General features: G+C 40.8%; 1 protein-coding gene across 1 annotated transcript in view; it reads right to left on the bottom strand.

The window, feature by feature from the left end:
* Window positions 1–8768: 8768 nt before the first annotated feature.
* LOC147596559 (E3 ubiquitin-protein ligase UHRF2-like) overlaps window positions 8769–20741 on the bottom strand; it is a 74596-nt gene continuing 62623 nt past the window's right edge. The window contains exons 9-13 of the mRNA XM_086769578.1: window positions 13906–14043; window positions 12963–13086; window positions 12420–12580; window positions 10227–10325; window positions 8769–8915 (exon numbers count right to left, since the gene is read on the bottom strand). Coding sequence (XP_086625704.1) covers window positions 8769–8915; window positions 10227–10325; window positions 12420–12580; window positions 12963–13086; window positions 13906–14043 — 669 coding nt within the window. The remainder of the gene's footprint in view (window positions 8916–10226; window positions 10326–12419; window positions 12581–12962; window positions 13087–13905; window positions 14044–20741) is intronic.

The raw sequence follows: 20741 nt of genomic DNA, 5'->3' as shown, positions 1-20741 counted from the left end.
GAAGTATTATCCTTTGGGCTGAGAACCAGAGAGAATCTAAAAGAGCAGCTTTTAAGATCATTCCATAAAGTCTGTGTGTGACTCTTTCCTCTATCAATAACACAATGTGATACTCTCCTTTAGGTAGGAACTAAGGTTCTTTGAGCAATCTGCCCCCTGTGTGTTCAGTCCTGAAAAGGGTTACAGAAAAGGCCTAAGAACTTGTTTTTTCATCTTTTAGGAAAAATAAGGTTGTCAACTGCTAGCTAATGCTTACATTAACTCATAACCTGCAATCAGTGACTGGATTTGTTCTTTATCAGTTTTTCACGCTCCAACCATGTCCTGGCCAATGGCAGGGACACTTATGATTGAACCAACAGAGTCTGAATAGAAGGCAGATTTGGACAGATTCTGTCATGCAATGACCAGTATTCAGCAGGAAATTGCTAAAATATAGGAAGACAGGATGGACCTTGATAACTCACTGAAGTTAAGAATTATGTTCAGGTCTTGGATAATATCTTTAATCAAAATGAAAAAAATGCATACAGGTTGACTCATTTCCTGTTTTAAATTGGTCTATTTTTCAGATACCCTATGTTCAAGAGAACCTCTTGAGGCTAATCTCAGCTATATGCATGTAGTAATGTGGACTTGAAGGAGTGAGGATTCAGCGTTGACACATTTAGTTGAATCCAGTCATCTTATGTCTTAAACACATCTTTCTGCTTTAATTGCCACCACATACTCTGAACTGTATTGTCTCTCCTAAGTGGGCTTCTCCTTACTGTAGAAAACCACAAAAAAATCACAGAATCACGGAATGGTTGAGGTTGGAAGGGACTTCTGGAGGTCTTCTGGCCCAACCCCCCCTGCTCAAGCAGGGCCACCTAGAGCTGGTTGCCCAGGACCATGTCCAGATGGCTGTTGAATATCTCCAAGGATGGAGACTCCACCACCTCTCTGGTCAACCTGTTCCAGTGCTCGGTTGCTCTCACAGTAAAAAAATGTTTCTTGATGTTCAGATGGAACCTCCTGTGTTTCCATTTGTGCCCATTGCCTCTTGTCCTGTCACTGGGCACCACTGAGAAGAGCCTAGCTCCGTCTTCTTTGCACCCTCTCTTCAGATATTTATACACATTCATAGAATCATAGAATCTTTAAGGTTGGAAAAGATCTCCAAGATCATCAAGTCCAACCATCAACCTAACACCACCATGCCTACTAAACCATGTCCTGAAGTGCCACGTCTACACGTTCTTTGAACACCTCCAGGGATGGTGACTCCACCGCTTCCTTTGGCAGCCTGTTCCATTGATGAGACCCCCTGCGAGCTTCCTGTTCTTTAGGCTAAACAGTCCCAGCTCTCTCAGCCTTTCCTCATAGGAGAGATGTTCTAGTCACTTAATCATCTTTATGGCCCTTTGCTGGACTCTCTCCAGTATGTCCATGTCTCTCTTGTACTGGGGAGCCCAGAACTGGACACAGGACTCTAGGCGTGGCTGCACCAGTGCTGAGTAGAGGGAAAGGATCACCTCCCTCGACCTGCTGGCAACACTCATAATGCAGCCCAAGATACCATTGGCCTTCTTTGCCCCAAGCCTTTGCTAGCTCATGTTCAACTTGGTGTCCACCAGGACCCCCAGGTCCTTTTCTGACAAGCTGCTTTCCAGCTGGGTAGCCTACAGCATATACTGGTGCTTGGGGTTGTTCTTCCCCAGGTGCAAGACTTTGCACCACTTCTTGTTGAACTTCATGAGGTTCCTGTCCACCCATTTCTCCAGCCTGTTGCGGTCCCTCTGGATGGCAGCACCACCTTCTGAGGTATAAGCCACTCCTCCCAGTTTTGTGTCATCAGGAAACTTAAAAATGTGACGCTGCTCCTATCTGTCTGTAGAGAGCCTCATCTGCTTATTCTTCCTGGTCATCCGGTCTGTAGCAGACACACACTATTATGCCACCCTTAGACTCTCAGTTGGCTCCTCATTTGTTCCCAGGCAGAGCTCCATGAACTCCAGCTGCTCTCTCACATAAAGTGCAAGTCCCCCTCCTTGTCTTTCCAGCCTGTCCTCCCTAAAGAGCCTGTATCCCTTCATTGCAACACATTGCAGCCTTCCTACTAGTAAGCAAATTATGGACTTCTAGTGACTTGTGAAGAGGTAAATTTGCCCTCTGCTCTGTGGTTTCCTCATCTGTTGATGTAATATGCTAACAAGAATATTAACTTTAGAATCATTTTTATTGTTATGCAATTACTGTGAAAGTGAAATCTACAGCAAACGTTAAGCTTTATTTCTCATGTCAGAACTCAAAGCTTGCTCTTCATGTTTAGTTATCTTAGTTTCAACATTTCAATACTAGAGATTAAAACTGACATTCTTGTTGGAAAGTGACTTAGAATTCCCATTCATTCAAGTTTACCATATTGTACCAGAATCTCCAAAAATTATTCAAGTCCCCATGTTGCATACAGAAGTTCTGCTCCAAAGAACTCAGTTGAGGGTCTGACAAGATGCAAGAGCGGGATAGGGCTAAGGACAGTAACGTGAGATAAATGTAAGTGTAGCCAAACAGTGTCAAGACATCTTCAGAGAACTATCCAAAATAGCTTCCAAGGTCTTTTAAGATAATTTAGAATGTTATACATGATGCTATTTTTCTCACTTGACACTGAATTGCATTTATTTTATTGCTGATCTCTGTTTGAAAGAGTTGCAGAACTTGGTAACCATTTTCTCCTATTCCTTGGTTCCCATCTTTCAGCCAGTTAACAAGGACCATACTTTTAAAACCATAACAATTGTATCTTTATAAGTCTTTGTTGGAGGACATGATTACAATATTTTTTTGGAGGTTAAAACTAAATTAAGTGTTCTGATTGCATCATCCCTATTCCACACGCTTGCTAACTTTCAAAGATTCCTAATAGATTTAAGATGTATGACTCTGACAAACACTAAAGAAATGGCTATATGACTTTTTAATTCTTTGCGTGTCTGTTATACTGGTTACACAGATTTGCTTGATCGGAGAGTGATATAAGAGTTAAAAATAATTAGGGTTTGGGGGTTTTTTTTGTGCTTAGCCATTTGTGAAATCTGAAAGCAAGTTTTGGCCTGCAATGGCATGTGTTGATGACAAATATTGTACTTACTCACTGGTAGAAGTCTATGATGATCTCCCTTTTTGGAACAGATGAGATTATCTTCATAATATTACTTCCAACTGTCTAGATTCACCTGACTGATTCAGTCTACCAGGATGGCTTTTTCCCCCCTAGACAGGCTTAGGTGATTTATATACTGTATATATTTCTGGTAATCTCTGTATTTATTAATAGAATTCCTGCTTAGTTAATGTAAATACAATCAGTATATTAGGTGGAAGAAAAATGAGTTGGTTCAATACTCATTTTCCATAGTAGTTGATGTTCAGGTTGCCTCAAATCCATGCTTTTATCTTCTTTGTGCCAAAACTTTAAATATTAACATAGTTTTCAAAGTGGTATGTGTATTGGGACTCTTGCGGAAGACACTGTATTCAAGGAGTTAGTTATCTTGAACAAGCCACATCTTCTCTATTGGGCCTTCTACTTAGGGCTTGAGAAGCCTGTATGTTACTAATATGATCTGTAACTTATAATATCTTTGGGAAAGGTAAGTTGTATGTGGCTCAAGGGGTGGAATGTAGTGATCCTGACCAGGACACCACTGTACATCAAAGAGTTAGTGATCCACATAACAGTTAACCCGAGTAAGCCCAGGCCTATGCTACACAGCACAGAATGGCCTTCAGGCCTGCGTTGTGCTGCACAAACCCCTTGGCCACAGGATAAACTCAGCCAGCTCATTGTAACAGAGGAGCCTGCGGGCAGCTCCCACTTGGTACTGGCGATTATGCCACCTGCGTGGCCTTGCCTTTATCTAAAAGTGCAGCAAGAAGTTCTCATGACAACATAGTTTCTGTTTTAACAGTAAAAATCATGGAGTTGTTTCCTCGTAAGAAAAGCCTATAATAGCTTGAATGACCAAAATGGGAGAACCTCTTCACGGACGGGATCTGCCCAGCGTGCAGTAGGAAAATCCATACAGGGTTGAGCTGGTGCTGCATGAACTATGGTTCCCAGCGTCTGAAGGCATGTAAGATTTATTCAGTATCCATATACCTCTTTTTATTCTTATTAAAGCGGCTATTTTATTAAGCTATTTGTCGTCAGGCCTTTTTTATTGAGATCTAGGTGAACACTGCACCCTCTCTCTCACCGCCTGCTGCCCAGAACCAGATGCAAACATTTTTATTCCAGATGCATCATAAGGCAATAGTAATGAATATCAACCATAGCAGTAATTGTTTATTTTCTAAAGACAGATGGATTCTTTAATACACATATTACCACTTGCATTGCTAGTGTTAATATTTCTTACCTGTTTTATCTGCAATCTTAGTATTCCAATAAAGTCAGCAAGAATTAAGCACATCATCTTTTGAACTCTAACTTTTAAACTTTAGCTAACAGAAGTATAAAATCTTGATGCCTGTTTTTTTTGATACTTCAGTTCTGATTTGTCACAGCTGCCACAGTAGCTGTAGGTCCTACACAAAGTAAAATACCGGCAGAATGTAATATTAAAGATCTGCACTTTTTTCCCCCACAAGCTATGATGTTCAATTTTTACTGAGCATTAAACCTACCTTTTTCAGTATCACATCATTTTTTCCATATAGTTCCATATAAACCTCTCCTCCTTATCCAGGTAAAGTATGAATCAGCTTTTCTACAAATATTGCAATTGAACTTCTTACTCTGAGTTAAATATCATCTAACAAAAGTACAATATTTTTTCCATGCGTTTTTTCAGATCTCTTAGTTTGAATGATGACTCTGGTTTAGACAGCATGCTTATCTTGCCTTGCTTCATTACATAGACTATAGTTTGCTTTGAAATGTCTTCAAAACTTAAGTTCTGGCCCTCCAGGGAGCACTTGAGATCAGAGTCCTATTGCTCTACATAATGCCATATACAAGTAAAAAGTGGCCAGGACTGAAACCTTGAACAGGAACATCTTCCCATCTGTTCCCATCAATCACTTTTTATAAAAATTTGGCTTCTGAGACTGTCCATATAGTTGGTGGGATAGACTTTACATGTGATAACTTTATGATGAAGACACCAATGTCATTTATTTGAAAGGAACACGAGCTTTTCCGGCATGTCTGTGCAAGTACTTGAGTTCAACCAAGTGAGTTCCTTTGTAGCTGAGTTAGTTTGTTACTACATAAAGTAGTAGTGCTGCAGGTCAGGAAGTATGTACTGTAGTAATATTTAGAGTAGAGAAATGACTGCACAATTTTGCATCATCCAAACAGTAACCATTAGAACTTTATGGCATACGGGCACATGAATGCCTGGGGGCTTTCTTTGAAGTGACAAAAATGAGGCTTGTATTAATAGAGCTATTTTAACTATTCTACTTTTGTGTCCTTTATGGTAAAGGTTTTAGAGTTGCAATTCTTCATTACCTACTTAGTGACTTCCAATGGGAATTTAATTTGACAGAGGTTGCACCATCATATGAAAGTAACAGGAAACAGACAAGACATTGTTATATACAGATAGAGATTCAGCATTAGAAAATTTTAGACTTCTTCAATAATATTGAAAAAAAGACACTTAATAAACATTGGTATAGCACTAAGGGTTTACAAAATTGTGAAATACTACTACAAACTGGACTTTTAATATAGGTGAAAGCAGTGGATGTGTTTTCAGTTGCCACTAACTGCAAAATCTTGTCAATCTGTTCATTACAAAAAATTGTACTTAAGTCATTAAAATGGTCTGAAAAAAATAGTTATGCCATAAAAAAATTTAGGAACTTCCTACAGTTGGCAATAAACTTTGTAACAAATGGTAGATTAAAAGTAAACTCACTGAATTAATATAAACGAGGGGAAAAGCCAGGTTCCCTAGTAATCAAGAGTCACTAACTCTTCTGAATAAGAAAAATAAAAGTTAATATTTGGAACAGTTTCTTGCTAAACATTTGACAGAGAAGGTGAATAGTTCAGATTTATATTTTCTAGACATTTGTGTATTTTGATGAATGTTACCAACCTCAGTTTAAGACTCAGGAATCTAGATTAAAAGCTGCCTTTTCCAAAGCAATTTTGATAAAGCTTCTCTAGTAAAATGGTGCTTTTATAGTATCTTACCTCACCAATTCGGTTTGGTAGCTTTTTACCAATTCAAAGGCCATCAAAAGGTATAAAATACTGTAGACTTTTGGTACGTGCATATTACACAGATGCACATGTTGGTCACAAAGGTATAATTTTCACCATAAAAGGCACTGGGTTACAATTTGGGAAATCTGTGGACTTAGGAAACCATCTACAGTTCTCAAACTATATGCTTAATATTAATACAGCTGTTGCATAATGCCTGAAACCTCATTTCCTAGGAAGTATAGAAAGATCAAAAGCTGAAGCTTTAACTTCTTTCTGAGTTGTTCAATATTATGTGATTCAAGATGCTACCAACATTAAAGCATTATGCATTAGTACAGTGTAACTGAAATTCTTGAGCTAAAAATAACTGAATAAAAAGAAAAAAAAGAGCAATTACATTTGTCTGATTCATTATACAGGTGAAGGCAAGGTTTTGAATCAGAGAATGTAATCATAAATGTGCACATACTTCTCCAATATGAATATACATGTAGACAAGCACTCAAAAAGGGATTATCACTTTACATAAAACTATTAACAAATCAAAGATAATACCTTACTGATCTAATGCAGCCACAAACAATATTTAACAGTAAACAATAAATAGTATTTCAAAGGTCTGAAATGAGAATTGACACAAAAAAAAATCTAGTTGTTATTTCCCTCCAACATCATGGCATATCTCCTTTGTAGACTGTTGGTACCACCCCATGACTACTTAGACAACCCTTTGTACCAACCACTGTGCTGGGATCCCACAACCATACAATGCTAACAAGAAGGAAAGGCTCTCTCCTACAGCAGATCCCAGGACTCTTGCTCTGATATATAGAGCTAGGGCTGCTTGTGCTTGTCTCAAGGAGAGGCCTAAATAGGTGCACCTGTAGCACAAGCACTGCTACAGGAGAAATGTATATCTGATATGTAAGATCCTGAATCAGGTTAGATTTTTTCTTAAGGCATGGTTGGGGAGGGGCAGCATAGTGGCTTAGAAATTCATTTGAGCAAACATTATTCTGTTTTCCTGAGGAATGAATGAAGGTATATCATAGAATCATAGAATAGTTTGGGTTGGAAGGGACCTTTAAAGGTCATCTAGTCCAACTCCCCTGCAAGGGGCAGGGACATCTCCAACTAGATCAGGTTCCTCAGAGCCCCATCCAACCTGGCCTTGAATGTTTCCAGGGATGGGGCATCCACCACCTCTCTGGGCAACCTGTGCCAGTGCTCTACCACCCTCATAGTAAAATTTTTTTCCTTATATCAAGTTTGAACCTACCTCCCTCTATTTTAAAACCATTACCCCTCATCCTATCGCAACAGGCCCTGCTAAAGAGTTTCTCCCCATCTTTCTTATAAGCTCCCTTTAGGTACTGGAAGGCCACTATAAGGTTATAAGGTCTTCCCGGAGCCTCCTCTTCTCCAGGCTGTTAACAGCCCCAACTCTCTAAGCCTGTGCTCATAGGAGAGGTGCTCAAGTTTGAAGAATAAGAAGCCTGCCTAAAGGAAAGATTCTGTAGTCTGAGAAAAGTATCTGAATTTTAAATGTCATAATTTAACAGGTTTGGATAATACAAAACCCACAAAATTAGCAACATTTCTGAATCATAAAATATTTAATAATGTATATTTTGGAGGAATATATTGTATATAAAATTTCAGGTCACCATATGAAGCAGTTTAAACCCTTTTCAAGCTAGCACTGTCTTCAATGCTGTATAGATTTATTGCCACTGATACAAGACCTACCGAAAGCATACATTTTAAACTAATACAGAAGTGGCTTTTTATGATTTTTTTTTGTACACAGCTACTGTCTCAAATATTTGCTAAGTGCAAAAAACCACAGATCACTTTACACTACCATAACAACAATGCATTCATATCGTTCATTGTCCTTAGTAGTCAGCTTGCATAAGATACAAGAGAAAGCACAGTGAAGCTCACAAAAATAGACTAAAAGTAAGCCTGTTCTTGCAAAAAGATACACTATAATGGAAGAAAGAAAAAAAAAAAGGACTATGCACACCACAGATTTTGCTGTTCTTTAATCCAGCTGACTTAAATGCTGTTTGTTTTTTGTTGTTTTGTTTTGGGTTTTTGGGTTTTTTGGCTTTTTTTTTTTGTTGAATCAAACCACATAGACTAGACAAGTAAAATTAAGAAAGCAGTGGGTAGCTAGAACTTTATGAACTATTTTTCCTCCCCACAATTTGTTTTCCTCTACCTGAGGTAGTTACAAAAAACAAATCATAACTTAAGCACCAGCTAGGACTCACCACTTAGACCTAAAGTTTCTGGTTTGGGTTTTTTTTCCTCCCTTTAAAAATTATTTGTCAGCTCATCAAAATTACCTTTGATGTTAAAGACAGTGGAGATTTAGAGTTCTCACTACATGAAGAAAGATGGTGATGGGGAGGAAGAGGATTAGCTGCTTCAAAATGTGACAATAGATTCAGTTCCATCAAGCTGGCTGGTTCACCGTTGACTTTTAGATGTTTATTCTCCTTTACTGTCTATAAAGTCAATGGGAGAAGTATGAAAGGATTTGAACATATCATCTCCCTTTACTGTAACCAGGGAAGAACTGGTCAAGTAGTGTCTGCAATATCTTGTTAGGAACCATGGTGTAGCTCTTTCCAAGGTCATAGCGGCAGGCAGGACAGGTAAAGACTTCAGCTCGGAAGGAGCGTTGTAAACAGCTCTAGGGCATACAAAGACAAAGAAGTAAAAGTGTTACCGCTTTTGCTTTATGTTGAAATTTTAGCTAGCAAAAATTAAGCGATTACTAGGAACCAAAGATACAGTTTCCCACATTTCCAGAAACAGCAAGTTCTTACTGAGTTCTCTTGCCATATTTCTGCCTTTACAACTGAAATGATGTACTGGATCTGACTGAGATGGAGTTATTTTTCTTCACAGCAGCCTGTATGGTGCTGTGTTTTAGATCTGTGACTAAATCAGTGTTGATAATACACCAATGTTTTAGCTATTGCTTACACAGCATCAAGGCTGTCTCTGTTTCTCCTTCTGCCTCCCCAGCAAGTAGGTTGGGGATGGGCAAGAGATTGGGAGGGGACACAGCTGGGACAGCTGACCCAAACTGACCAAAGGAATATTCCATTCCATATAATGTCACATCTTTCCAAAGTAGCTATTGCTTGGAGACTGACTGGTGGGCATCGGTCTACTTGTGGGAGGTGGTGAGTGAATGCCTTTGCATCACTTTTTTTTCTTCTCTTTTTTTTTTCTCTTCACTTATTAAACTGTCTTTATCTCGACCCACGAGTTTTTCTCGCTGTGGGGAGAACTGAGCGAGCAGCTGATGGGTGTTTATTTGTAGAATAAAATAGATTTCAGACTACAGTATCTAAAAGATGATTATTAATATTACCTTTATTTTGGTTTTCTCAGACTGCAGACAGTCCAAGCATATAAGTTAAATATGAAAATTTTATGAGGGCCAATCTTTGCCCAAACAACACCACTATCTGTCAGTCTATACCTTAAAACAGTAATTGGATGTTATTTTATAATTAGTCATTGATAGCTTCAGATTCTTTGCTTTGAAGTTGTTGCCATTAAACATTCTTCATGTTTTTTCCACCACTCTAAATATTAATCCCCTCATAATAGTTTACCTCTATGTAGCAAGCAGCTCTTTGAATGAGCAGTCTTACTCTATTCTCATTTCTTAACTACATAAAATTAACTTAATCTTATTGTACTAACATCTAACTCCTGGAACAAACCAATCCCTAGCATAGCTCCACTAATTACAATGGAATGATAAATCTGATACATCACGTCTATAACAAATTATACTAAATACATTCCCACTAATTTTTACATAAAATTAAGATTGATTATATGGCAAGCACACAACTGGAAGCAATCACGTTACATTTGTTGCTCAGACTGCTAGGCAATAATTATTGTCTTCCTAAAATATATGTTGTTTTTGGTGTTTGGTGTCTCAGGGCCAAGAACACAGCAATACAGGGATTATTCTTACTTTACAGACGTTGTGGAGGCACTCTGTTGTCACTGGCTGGTAAACCAGCTCCTGACAGCAAACACACATAAAAGATTGTTCTAATTTCTTCAGGAAATTCTAGTATAGGGCAAAAGAAGAGAAAAGTAGAACTATTAGAGGCACATTCACAAATATGCAAACAAAAAAGGCATTTTTATTTAAAATTATTAATTTTTTTTAAATGAATGTGTCTACTGTAATTATTACTTATATTTAAATTATAAATTTACAGCCAAATTCACAGATCTAAATTGAGTAAAAAATTTGGCCTTCATAGCATTTGGTAAATGCAGATACATTCATGAGATACACTTGTTTAACATCCTTGTTACTCTTCCCAAACTCACAGTTAGCATGGTCTAATAATGTTACAGAACTGCTAGGAGTTGTTAAATCCAATATTCAGTGTGATAGGACAGCTTGACATTGCAAAGATTGCTTACACTGAAACTTTTCTAGTGAGATCTTCGGGTCTTAGTCCAAGTTACAGATTTCCTTCCAAAGCCTACCACCATTACTCCTGTATTTGTGGACATTTAGATAAAGACATTCCCACACCCTCTGCTCTTACCTCTACCTATCTTCTGCTCATTCCCTATATTATTATTGTTCACAGCTTCTTGTTCATTCTTATTTCCTCAAAAGTGAACCTCTATTGTGTTCAATGCAAAGCATACATTTAATAAATTATGTTTATTACATTAAAAATGTTTGGAAGGTTCATCGTATATCCTTCACATCCATGAGAAGTAGTGTGGCTAACAAAGTATTTAGAAAGCAAGTCCATGAACAATTAATTTCCCTGCTTTTCCATAAGTCAGAGAACTAAGGTTTTGAAGGTTATTTGGTTGTACATTGTTATAATTAAAAACAAAACATAGGGCCCATCAAGCCTGATTCTTAGCACAAGTCAGAGAATTTGGAAGCTAATATCTGTATTTAGTGATCATTGCTAGAATTTTGCACATCCATGATGGATAAGTGATTGCTGCTTCTCTGCAAAGGGAAAGCAAAGTACTGTATACCTCTTTCACTAAGAAATTCACCTCTGCACGTGCTGGAGGTGTTTAATTGGTTTCTTGAGTCCTCACTCTGCAATAGGTAAAAGAACCTTCCTGTTTTTCAGTCTTCTCAAGCAACTCTGAAGAATGTGGGATAAATTTTGTGCCATAGATTTTACACATACAAGCATGCTTACAGACCTTATTCTCTGGTATTTCAGTAGTCTCAAGCATACCCAATCAGGTATAGAAGTGTAAAAAACAGATCAAAAGTTACTCAAAATACAGTTCTTTTCAATAATAATATCAGATTCACCCCAACTCAAAACTTATAATTAAAGTGGAAAGATTGTTTCAAGCATTAAGATTTATATTTTCATTGCAGCTATCCAATGGTACTTGCGTGATTCCCATTGAAATTTCTATATGGCTATCACCAAGGGCAATCAAAATTATGGGCAGGAATCTATAGGAAAATAACTTTCTAGTAACTAGATTTCTCTTAAGATACTGTTTTCTATTGCTTTAGAAACACATATTTACAAGGAGTTACCAGATGCTTTTTCTGTCATAGAAGCAAAGTAAATAGCCCCTGGCAATTCCCAAATAAAGTGATTTTGTACATTCATTTTTTAGGCATCCATTCTCCATTTAATATTTTGTTCTTTCACTGACTTGGTAGTGACTGTTACCATTCTGGTATCTTGATTTCTTTTTCTTCTACAAAACAGCTAAAATAAGTATGAATTGGAACATCAATAAAGCTAATTCATGTTCAAGAACATAATATTTTGGAGGATATTCCATCATAGACTAATAAAAAAACCCCCACAAGTGTCTTCAAACTTGAACTATCCTTGCTATTTTCTTGACAACTGGGGGAGGGAAGTATTTCCTCTTTTTTTACTTAAGGTTCTCTCTATAGTGAGTGGTATAATCTGCTAAACTTGAGTTAAAAATATTTTCATTTGGTATCTAAGTCTCAATATGACGGTATTTCTTCTGTCTCCTTAAGTGAATGAAATTACATGTCACATCAATTGTTTCTAAACAGATAGTATGTATTCAGCAATTTAAAGCAAATTAATTAGGTTTTAACAAAGCCTCCTTTCTCCTAGCTCTCTATAAAGAAAGGTTAAAAATGAATAATTTAAGCAAGCTGCAAGCATACTGGTCCTTCCTTAAGAGAAGCAAGTACTTCATCCCACAATTTCTGGTTCATACAGTCTTCTTTAATCAGCCACTGTTGTTGCTGGGTCAGTTGGAAAGCCTCTCCTTTCCCTCCATCTCCCATTCTCATGGCTTTGGATGTATTTTTAATCTCCTCTATACCTGTTTAAAATTGTGAGAAGATACAGTAACAGCAGTAGTCTGAACTATTAAAAAGGGAAGACAAAATTATTTCTAGAAAGCTAAAACATGAATCACATCTATGTAATGATGCAATAAAGCTCCAATTCAAATTGCCCAGCTTTATTTTGAACTATAGATCATAACTACATAGAAGATTGTTCATTTTTCTGTGAAGTTTAAGAAAAAGAAACCTTACAAGTATGGAACAGCACCATAAGATCCCCAGCTTCCCATTTTATTACTGAGCACTTAACACTTTACATTTGGATCCCAAATGACTTCCAACTTCCTTGTAGTTTGCATACTATTGGCTTATATATAACTTGACAGAGCTCTAACACTAAGAAGTAAAAAGAAATACCATCATCAATTGTCCTTTTCTGGTTTCCGTTACTCTGGCTGGTTGGCTTCTGTTTCACAGTTTGCTTCTTAACCTTATCCTTTTTCTCTTTACTAGCCATGGCTTCCAAATAACCTTCTGGATACTAAAAAAAAATTTAAAAAAAACATATTTAAAACAAAATTCACTGGCATCTGGGAATTCCCAAATACTGACAAGTCTATTTTTTAAAAGAATGTAAATCCCTATGACTACATATTGAAATAATATAAAATATTTTTAAAACCCTATATAAACAGGAAAGCTTTTAAATTAATACATTTTTAGAAAACTGTACTTAAGTCAAAGGATCTGATCTAGAATAGATTTTATCAAAAGGCACCTTATATCCATATCTACAACTCAAACTACACAAATCAAAAAGCTAAAGTTGAAGATGATGTCCTGTAGCAAAACAACCCATCCAAAGGAAATGATTGATTTGCTGAGGAAAAAAAATGCTAATTTGATTCTTCCCATCTGCCACAAATTTCACAGTCCCTGCCTGAAATACGTTATCTATAATAGTTCCTCAATCATAGGTTAGAAATAGAGAAAAATACATAAAAATATGGGGTTTTTTTTAAATTGTAAGAAGAGACTCAACTATTACAAGAGTTACTTTTATAAATCTTATCCAGTGCAAGGATCATAAAACTTTATTCAAAGTCATAATTTTCTGATCCATATATACAGAGTAGTTTCCTGGTAAGGCAGAAAGCTTCATCCACAATTCTTTCTGCTTTGCCAGTATCATAGTTTTTCAAATTACAGATGATCTAAAATATTTTTTATATTAGACCCTGTCTCATTGAGGTATATGAAAAATGGGGCTTAAATTTAATTCACATTCCTAGTTTTAAAATTTAAGACTCCATTTACTTGAACAGAATATCAGAGCAACTTTGAAAACACTGATTCTGACCTGTACACTCAGACCCAGTTTCTTTGACCGTTCCATCCCTTCTGAAGTCCAAGGTGCGGGTTCAATATCATCTCTCCTCAGAAGATAGCGCCAAACTAAGAACCCACATTTGCCAATTTCAGGCCAATATTTTACCACCTAAGGATAAATAACAACAGGTTTATGTTTTTGCTATCACAGTAGATCCTCTAATCTAATTTAAGAAATTCTACCCAAAAGTTCAACAGATATTCTGCTAGGTATTATTTTACCAGAAGCCAAACACATGCAGGTAGTCATACTTTATTGGCTCATGGCAAAGAGAGGGACTTTGAATTATATGTTACTATTATAAAGTATCTCTTCTCTCAGTTGGGAAATGTTTGTTTTTTGATAAATACAATACTGTTTTAAAAGATGCACATCTTTATTCTAGATACTGAGAAGACAGAAAGGGAGCTGGAAGGAGTGAAGAAATCAATTGATTTCCAGGGATGAATATGACTCAGCACACACAAAAATAGCTTACGTATTCAACTTCATATATCCTATTATAGATTGTATACTATCACTGCTCTGAATAGAATAATAGAATTATAGAACAGCCCAGGTTCGAAGGGATGTTGAAAGATCACCTAATCCAACCTTTTGTGGGAAAGGGAGCCTAGATGAGATTATTTAGCACCCTGTCCAGTTATATCTTGAAAACCTCCAGCAATGGGGACTCTGCCATGTCCTTGGGGAGATTGTTCCAGTGAATTGTTCCCACTGTAAAAAATATCTTTCTTATATCAAGATGAAACCTCTTCCGGTGCAACTTGTACCTGTTATACCTTGTCTTTTCCATGTGGCTCCTTATGAAGACCATACAGCCTGACAAGTGCTGAGTGGTATGATCAAGTCTCTATCTCTGCTAGTAATGCCCCTGCGGATGCAGCCCAGGATCTGATTTGCTTTTGTTGCTGTAGCAATGCGCTGCTGACTCACGTTCAGCTTGTCCACCAGAACCCCCAGGTCCCTTTCAGCAAGGCTGCTCCCCAACCAAACAGATCACAGAATCATAGAATAGTTTGGTGTAATAGTTTAGCCCCAATCAGGACCAGACTATGCAGTCTCTCTCTCACTCCCCCCACCCTCTGAGGGAACAGGGAGGGATAATATAAGAAAAAAAAGCTCGAGGTTTGAGATAAGCACAGGGAGAAATCTTTAAAGTTACCGTTACGGGCAAAACAGACTCAACTTGGGGAAAGATATTTGTTTATTATTAAAACCAAAGCAAGATAATGAGACAGAGAACAAGATAACTTCCCCCCACCCCTCCCTCTTTCTGGGTTTAGCATTATCTCTACCTCCTTCCCCCCAAAGCGGCACAGGGGGGAAGAGGGAATGGGGATTGTGGTCAGTCCATCACATGTTGTTTTACACTGCTGCTTCATCGACGGGGGAAGAACTCCTCACATTCCTCCTCTGCTCCAGTGTGGGGTCCCACCCATGGGCTACAGTCCTTCATGAACTGCTCTGGTGTGGGTCGTTTTTCCAGAGGGTGCAGTCCCTCCAGAACAGCTGCCTCAGCGGGCCCTCCATAGGCCACAGACTCCTTCAGACATCCGCCTGCCCCAACGTGGGGTCCTCCATGGGCTGCAGGTGGATCTCTGCTCCTCCGTGGACCTCCATGGGCTGCAGGGGGACAACCTGTTTCACCACGGTCATCACCACAGGCTGCAGGGGAATCTTGGCCAGGAGCTGCATTACTCCTCTCCCTCCTTCTTCGCTGACCTTGGCGTCTGCAGCCATTCCTCTTGCAAAAAAAATTCTTCACAGCCGGCAGGCAGACGCCTCTCAGGTTCTCTTCACACTTCCTCTCCACTTTTCTTGCAGGCGGACTGGGCCGAGTCAGGCCCAGTCAGCTGCCCGGCGGGAGGCCAGAGGGTGAGGCCTGCAAGGCCCACAAAGCTTGCATCTCCCCCTCTCTGCCCCTGCTCCAGTTTCTTCACATCTTCACCTTTTATTTTTTTTCCGTTTTCCCTTTCTTAAATACGTTATCGCAGAGGCGTTATCAGGGAACATTCTGCTACCAATTGGCTTGGCCCTGGCCAGCAGCGGGTCTGCCCTAGGCCCAGCTGAGTCCACTGAACAAAGGGGAAACGACTAGCAGCTTCTTATAGAAGCTGACACTGTAGCCCCTCCCTCACTAAATAAAACCAGGACATTTGAGTTGGAAGGGACCTTTGAAGGTGATCTAGTCCAACCCCCCTGCAAGGAGCAGGGACATCTCCAACCAGATCAGGTTGCTCAGAGCCCCGTCCAACCTGACCTTGAATGTTTCCAGGGATGGGGCATCCACCACCTCTCTGGGCAACCTGTTCCAGTGTTTCACCACTCTCATTGCAAAAAAATTTTCCCTTATCTCTAGTCTGAATCTACTCTCTTTTAGTTTAAAACAGTTACCCCTTGTCCTATCGCTACATGGATTTGAATCCGTGATCTACAAAGAAATGTGCAGACAGCCGGGTACATTTAGCCTAGGGAAGAGAAGATCCCAGCCTGTACTAGGGTCTTTGGTTATTCTGACTCAGGTGCAGGATTTTGTATTTGTCTTTGTTAAACTTCATACTGTTCTTGCTAGCCTGTCCACGTCTCTCTGTAAGATGGCTCTCCCTTCTGATGTGTTCACCTCGCCACCCAGTTTACTGTCATCAGCAAACTTGGTGAGGGTGCTTTCAATCCCATCATCCAGATCATTTATGAAGATTTTTGTATTGGGTCTGTCTGAGATGGAGGTAACTTTCCCCATAGCAGCCCTCAGTGCTGTGCTTTGTAGTTGTAGCTAGAAGGGTCTTAATAAACCAATGTTTTGGCTACTGCTGAGCAGTGCTCGTATAGCATCAAGGCTGTCTCTCCAACCCCCTGACCCCAAAGGCCAGTAGGCTGGGGGTGAGCAAGAGGTTGGGAGGGGACATAGCCAGAACAGGTGACCCAAGCTGACCAAAGGGATATTCCATACCATGTGGCATCATGCTCAGCAATAAAAGCTAAGAGAAAGGAGGAGGAGCAGGGGGCATTCATTATTAAGGCATTTCTCTTGTTAAGCATCCGCTATGTGTACTGAGGCTCTACTTCACAATAAGTGGCTGGACACTGCCTGCTGATGGGAAGTAGAAAATTATTTTTCCTTTACTTCCATGTGTGGCCTTTTCTTTATTTTACTGCCTTTATCTCAACCCATGAGGGTGTCATCTTATTTTCTACCCCTGTCTCGCTGAGGAGGGGGAGTGATAGAGCAGCTTGTTGGGCACCTGGCAGCCATCCAAGGTTGAACAGTGTAGGGCCCAGTATCAATTCTTTGGGGACCCCACTTGTGACAGGATGCCAGCTTGAGTAAAAACCATTGATCACCACCCTCTGAGTGCGACCTGTTAGCCAATTTCCTACTCATCTCACAGCCCATCCATCCAATCTGTATCTTGCCAGTTTGTCCAGGAGAAGGCTGTGGGAAACAGTGTCAAACACTGCAGGTAAATAACATCCGCTGTTCTTCCCATGTCAACAGAAGACGTTATTTTGTTGTCGAAGGTGATCAGATTAGTCTGGCAAGATTTGCCTTTGGTAAATCCGTGTTGGCTTTTCCCAATCACCTGCTTCATTAGGTTTGTGATAGTTACTAGGAGGACTCATTCCATTACTTTCCCAGGGACTGAAGCAAGACTAATAGGCCTGTAGTTTCCTGGGTCCTCTTTTGGGCCCTTCTTGTAGATGGGTATGACGTTTGCCCTCTTCCAGTCATCAGGGACATCCCGTGATCTCCATGACTTTTCAAAGATTATAGACAGTGGCCTTGCAACAATCTCAGCCACTTCTCCTAACACCTTGGGGTGGTGGATTCCATCATCCAGGCCCATAGATTTATGTGGGCTGAGCCCTTGCAAGAGGCCGCAGACCAGCCCGTCCTCCACTACTGGTGAGTCGCCACATGTGTTGTCACAGCTACTTGATCTTGTGATCTGGGGTCCAGCTACACAAGTAAAGACAGAGGCAAAGAAGGTATTGAGAACCTCTGCCTTGTCAGCATTATTAGTAACTAGTTTGGTTTGCCTGCCCTGTTTTAGCAATGGGCCTATGTCTTCCCTGTGCTTCTGCTTACTGCTCATGTATCTGAAGAACCCTTTCTTCTTGTACTTGACATCTTTGGCCAATTTCAGTTCTAGCTGAGCCATAGCCTTCCTGACTGCATCTCTTCATGCTCTAGCAAGCTTCCTCAATGGCTGTTTGGATGCCTTTCCATAGCTGATATGCTTCTTTTTTTGCCTTTAAGCACACCCAAAAGCTCATTGTTAAGACAGGGTGGTCTCTTCTTCTGCCTTCTTCCTTTCCCTTTGTAGGGGATGGACTGTTCTTGTGCTTCCAGGAGGCTGGTCTTGAATAACCTCCAGCACTCACAAGCCCCTTTGCCCTCCATGGATGCTTCCCATGGAACCCCTCGCAGCCGGGCTCTGAATATATTGAAGTTAGCTCTTCAAAAATCCAGGGTCTTTGTCTTACTACTGGTCTTCAGCATGCTCGGCGGCATCTTAAACTCCACAATGTTGTGATTGCTGTATCCAAGGCTACCATTGGTAGTTATTTTGTCAAGTAAGTCTTGGTTTGTGAGCAGTAAATCTAGCAATGCGCTGTTCCTAGTTGGCATGTCCAGCATCTGTAGCAGGAAGCAGTCCTCAGTGCATTCCAGGAAGGACAACTTGTGCACCACCATGTTGTTTTCCCAACCAATGTCCGGGTAATTGAAGTTACCCATGAGGACCAGGTTCTATTGGCCTGAGACATCCTTGAGTGGCCAAAGTAAGGTTTCATCAGCCTCGTCACCCTGATTGAGAGGTCGGTAACAGATACCTAACATAGGATCCCCCTTGGTGACGATCCCTCTAATCTTGATCCAAAGGCATTTGATAGAACTTTTGTGGTCTCCATAGCTTACCTCCATACATTCAAATATCTCTTTTACATAAAGTGCAAGTCCAGCTCCTCTTATACTTCCTATCTTTTTGAAAGAGCTTGTAGCCATCTATTGTGGTCTTCCAGTAGTGTGAGTTTTCCCACCAAGTTTCTGTGATTCCTATGATATCATAACTCTCAGACTGGGCACGGAGCTCCAGTTCATCCTGTTTGTTGCCTCAACTACTTGCATCGGTATACACACACTTGAGGTGGTTGGACTTGCATTAGTAATTGCATTGGTGACAACTCAAGGCGGCTAGACTTAAGGTTCTTGCCTTTGTAGTGTTGGGGAGGATCCCTCACATCATGGATCTTGACTACTGGGAAGCAGCAAACTTCCCTTGACTGTATTTCAGGCCAACAAATGGGTCTGCCTCAATGCCTTTCAGCAGAGTCATCCACTACTAGCACTTGCCGCTTCCTGTTGCAGCTTTTAGCATGTGCTGCTGGTGCAGTTACTCTCTGTGAATCTTGCTCATTGGCTTCACCCACTGCCAAGACTTCGTATCTGCTGCTGGTTGATATATACAAGGAAATGGAGGGGGGTGATATCCTGTTGCCAGGAGTCACCAGAGACAATGGCACCTCCTTCTCCAAGGTGCTGTCTGTTTGCTGTTGAAGCCCTTTGTCTAGTAGTCCTTGGAGGTCAGTGCCATGGAGCCCCAATATTTCTTCTTGCAACACCTCAAATAGTACTCTGTTTCTTGTTCCTCCTCCCTAACACAGCATAGCCTGCTGACTTCCTCCCGCAGCTCCTCCACCCGCTGCCTGAGTGACTCCACCAGAGCACACCTTGCGCAGGTGGAGCTCGCACCCTCCTCCACCCAGGAGTGTGGGGTACAGACTTTACAGCCCTCCACCTAGACAGCAGCTTCCCTGATAGGAAGCTCTGTCTGGGTGGTTGCCTCCACTTGTCCCAGGCTAGCCTGGCTAGATAGATGGGCTCCCAGCTGCTGCAGAGCACAGCCCTCACCTAGTCTCTGCCACCATGCTTCCAGTGATCCCAAAGCACTGCCTAATAAGCCCTTCTAATTCCCTGGAGACCTCAAGCTGCTGGGTAGGCTTGAGTAGTGTCGTAGTTTAGCCCCACTTGGGATCAAGCTACACAGTTTCTCACTCACTCTCCCCACCCTCAGAGGGAATGGGAGAGAGATAATACAACAAAAAAGCTCAAGGTTTGACATAAGGACAGGGAGAGATTATTCAAGTTACCGTTATGGGCAAAACAGACTCGACTTGGGTGTTGTGGTTTTGTTTAGTGAGGGGGGGCCTAAGGTGGCAGCTTCTGTAGGAAACTGCTAGAAGTTGCTCCCCTTTGTTCAGTGGACTCGGCCAGGCCTAGGGCAGACCTGCTGCTGGCCAAGGCCAAGCCAACTGGCAGCAGAATGTTCCGTGATAACGCCTCTGCGATAACGTATTTAAGAAGGGGAAAACAGGAAAAAAAAAAGAGAAGATGTGAAGAAGCTGAGTGGGGGCAGAGGTGCAGAGGGGGAGGCGCAGGCCTCATGGGCCTTGCAGGCCTCACCCTCTGGCCTCTCACCAGGTGGCCGACTGGGCCTGACTCGGCCCAGCCCGGCTGCAAGACGTGGAGAGGAGATGAGATGAATGATGTGAAGAGATTCTGAGAGGCATCTGCCAGCCTGTTGTGAAGAACTTTTCTTGTGAGAGAAACAGCTACAGATGCCAAGGTCAGTGAAGAAGGAGGGGGAGGAGTAATGTGGCTCCTGGCCGAGATTCCCCTGCAGCCTGTGGTGAAGACCATGGTGGAGCAGGTTGTCCCCCTGCAGCCCATGGAGGTCCACGGATGAGCAGAGATCCACTTGGAGCCCGTGGAGGACCCCACACTGGAGCAGGTGGAGGCCTGA

The sequence above is a fragment of the Chlamydotis macqueenii genome, chromosome W, assembly GCF_036417535.1.
Source record: "Chlamydotis macqueenii isolate bChlMac1 chromosome W, bChlMac1.mat, whole genome shotgun sequence".
NCBI classification, from domain to species: domain Eukaryota; kingdom Metazoa; phylum Chordata; class Aves; order Otidiformes; family Otididae; genus Chlamydotis; species Chlamydotis macqueenii.
Note: the sequence above shows the minus strand (reverse complement) of the source record. Positions and strands in the feature narration are given on the sequence as shown.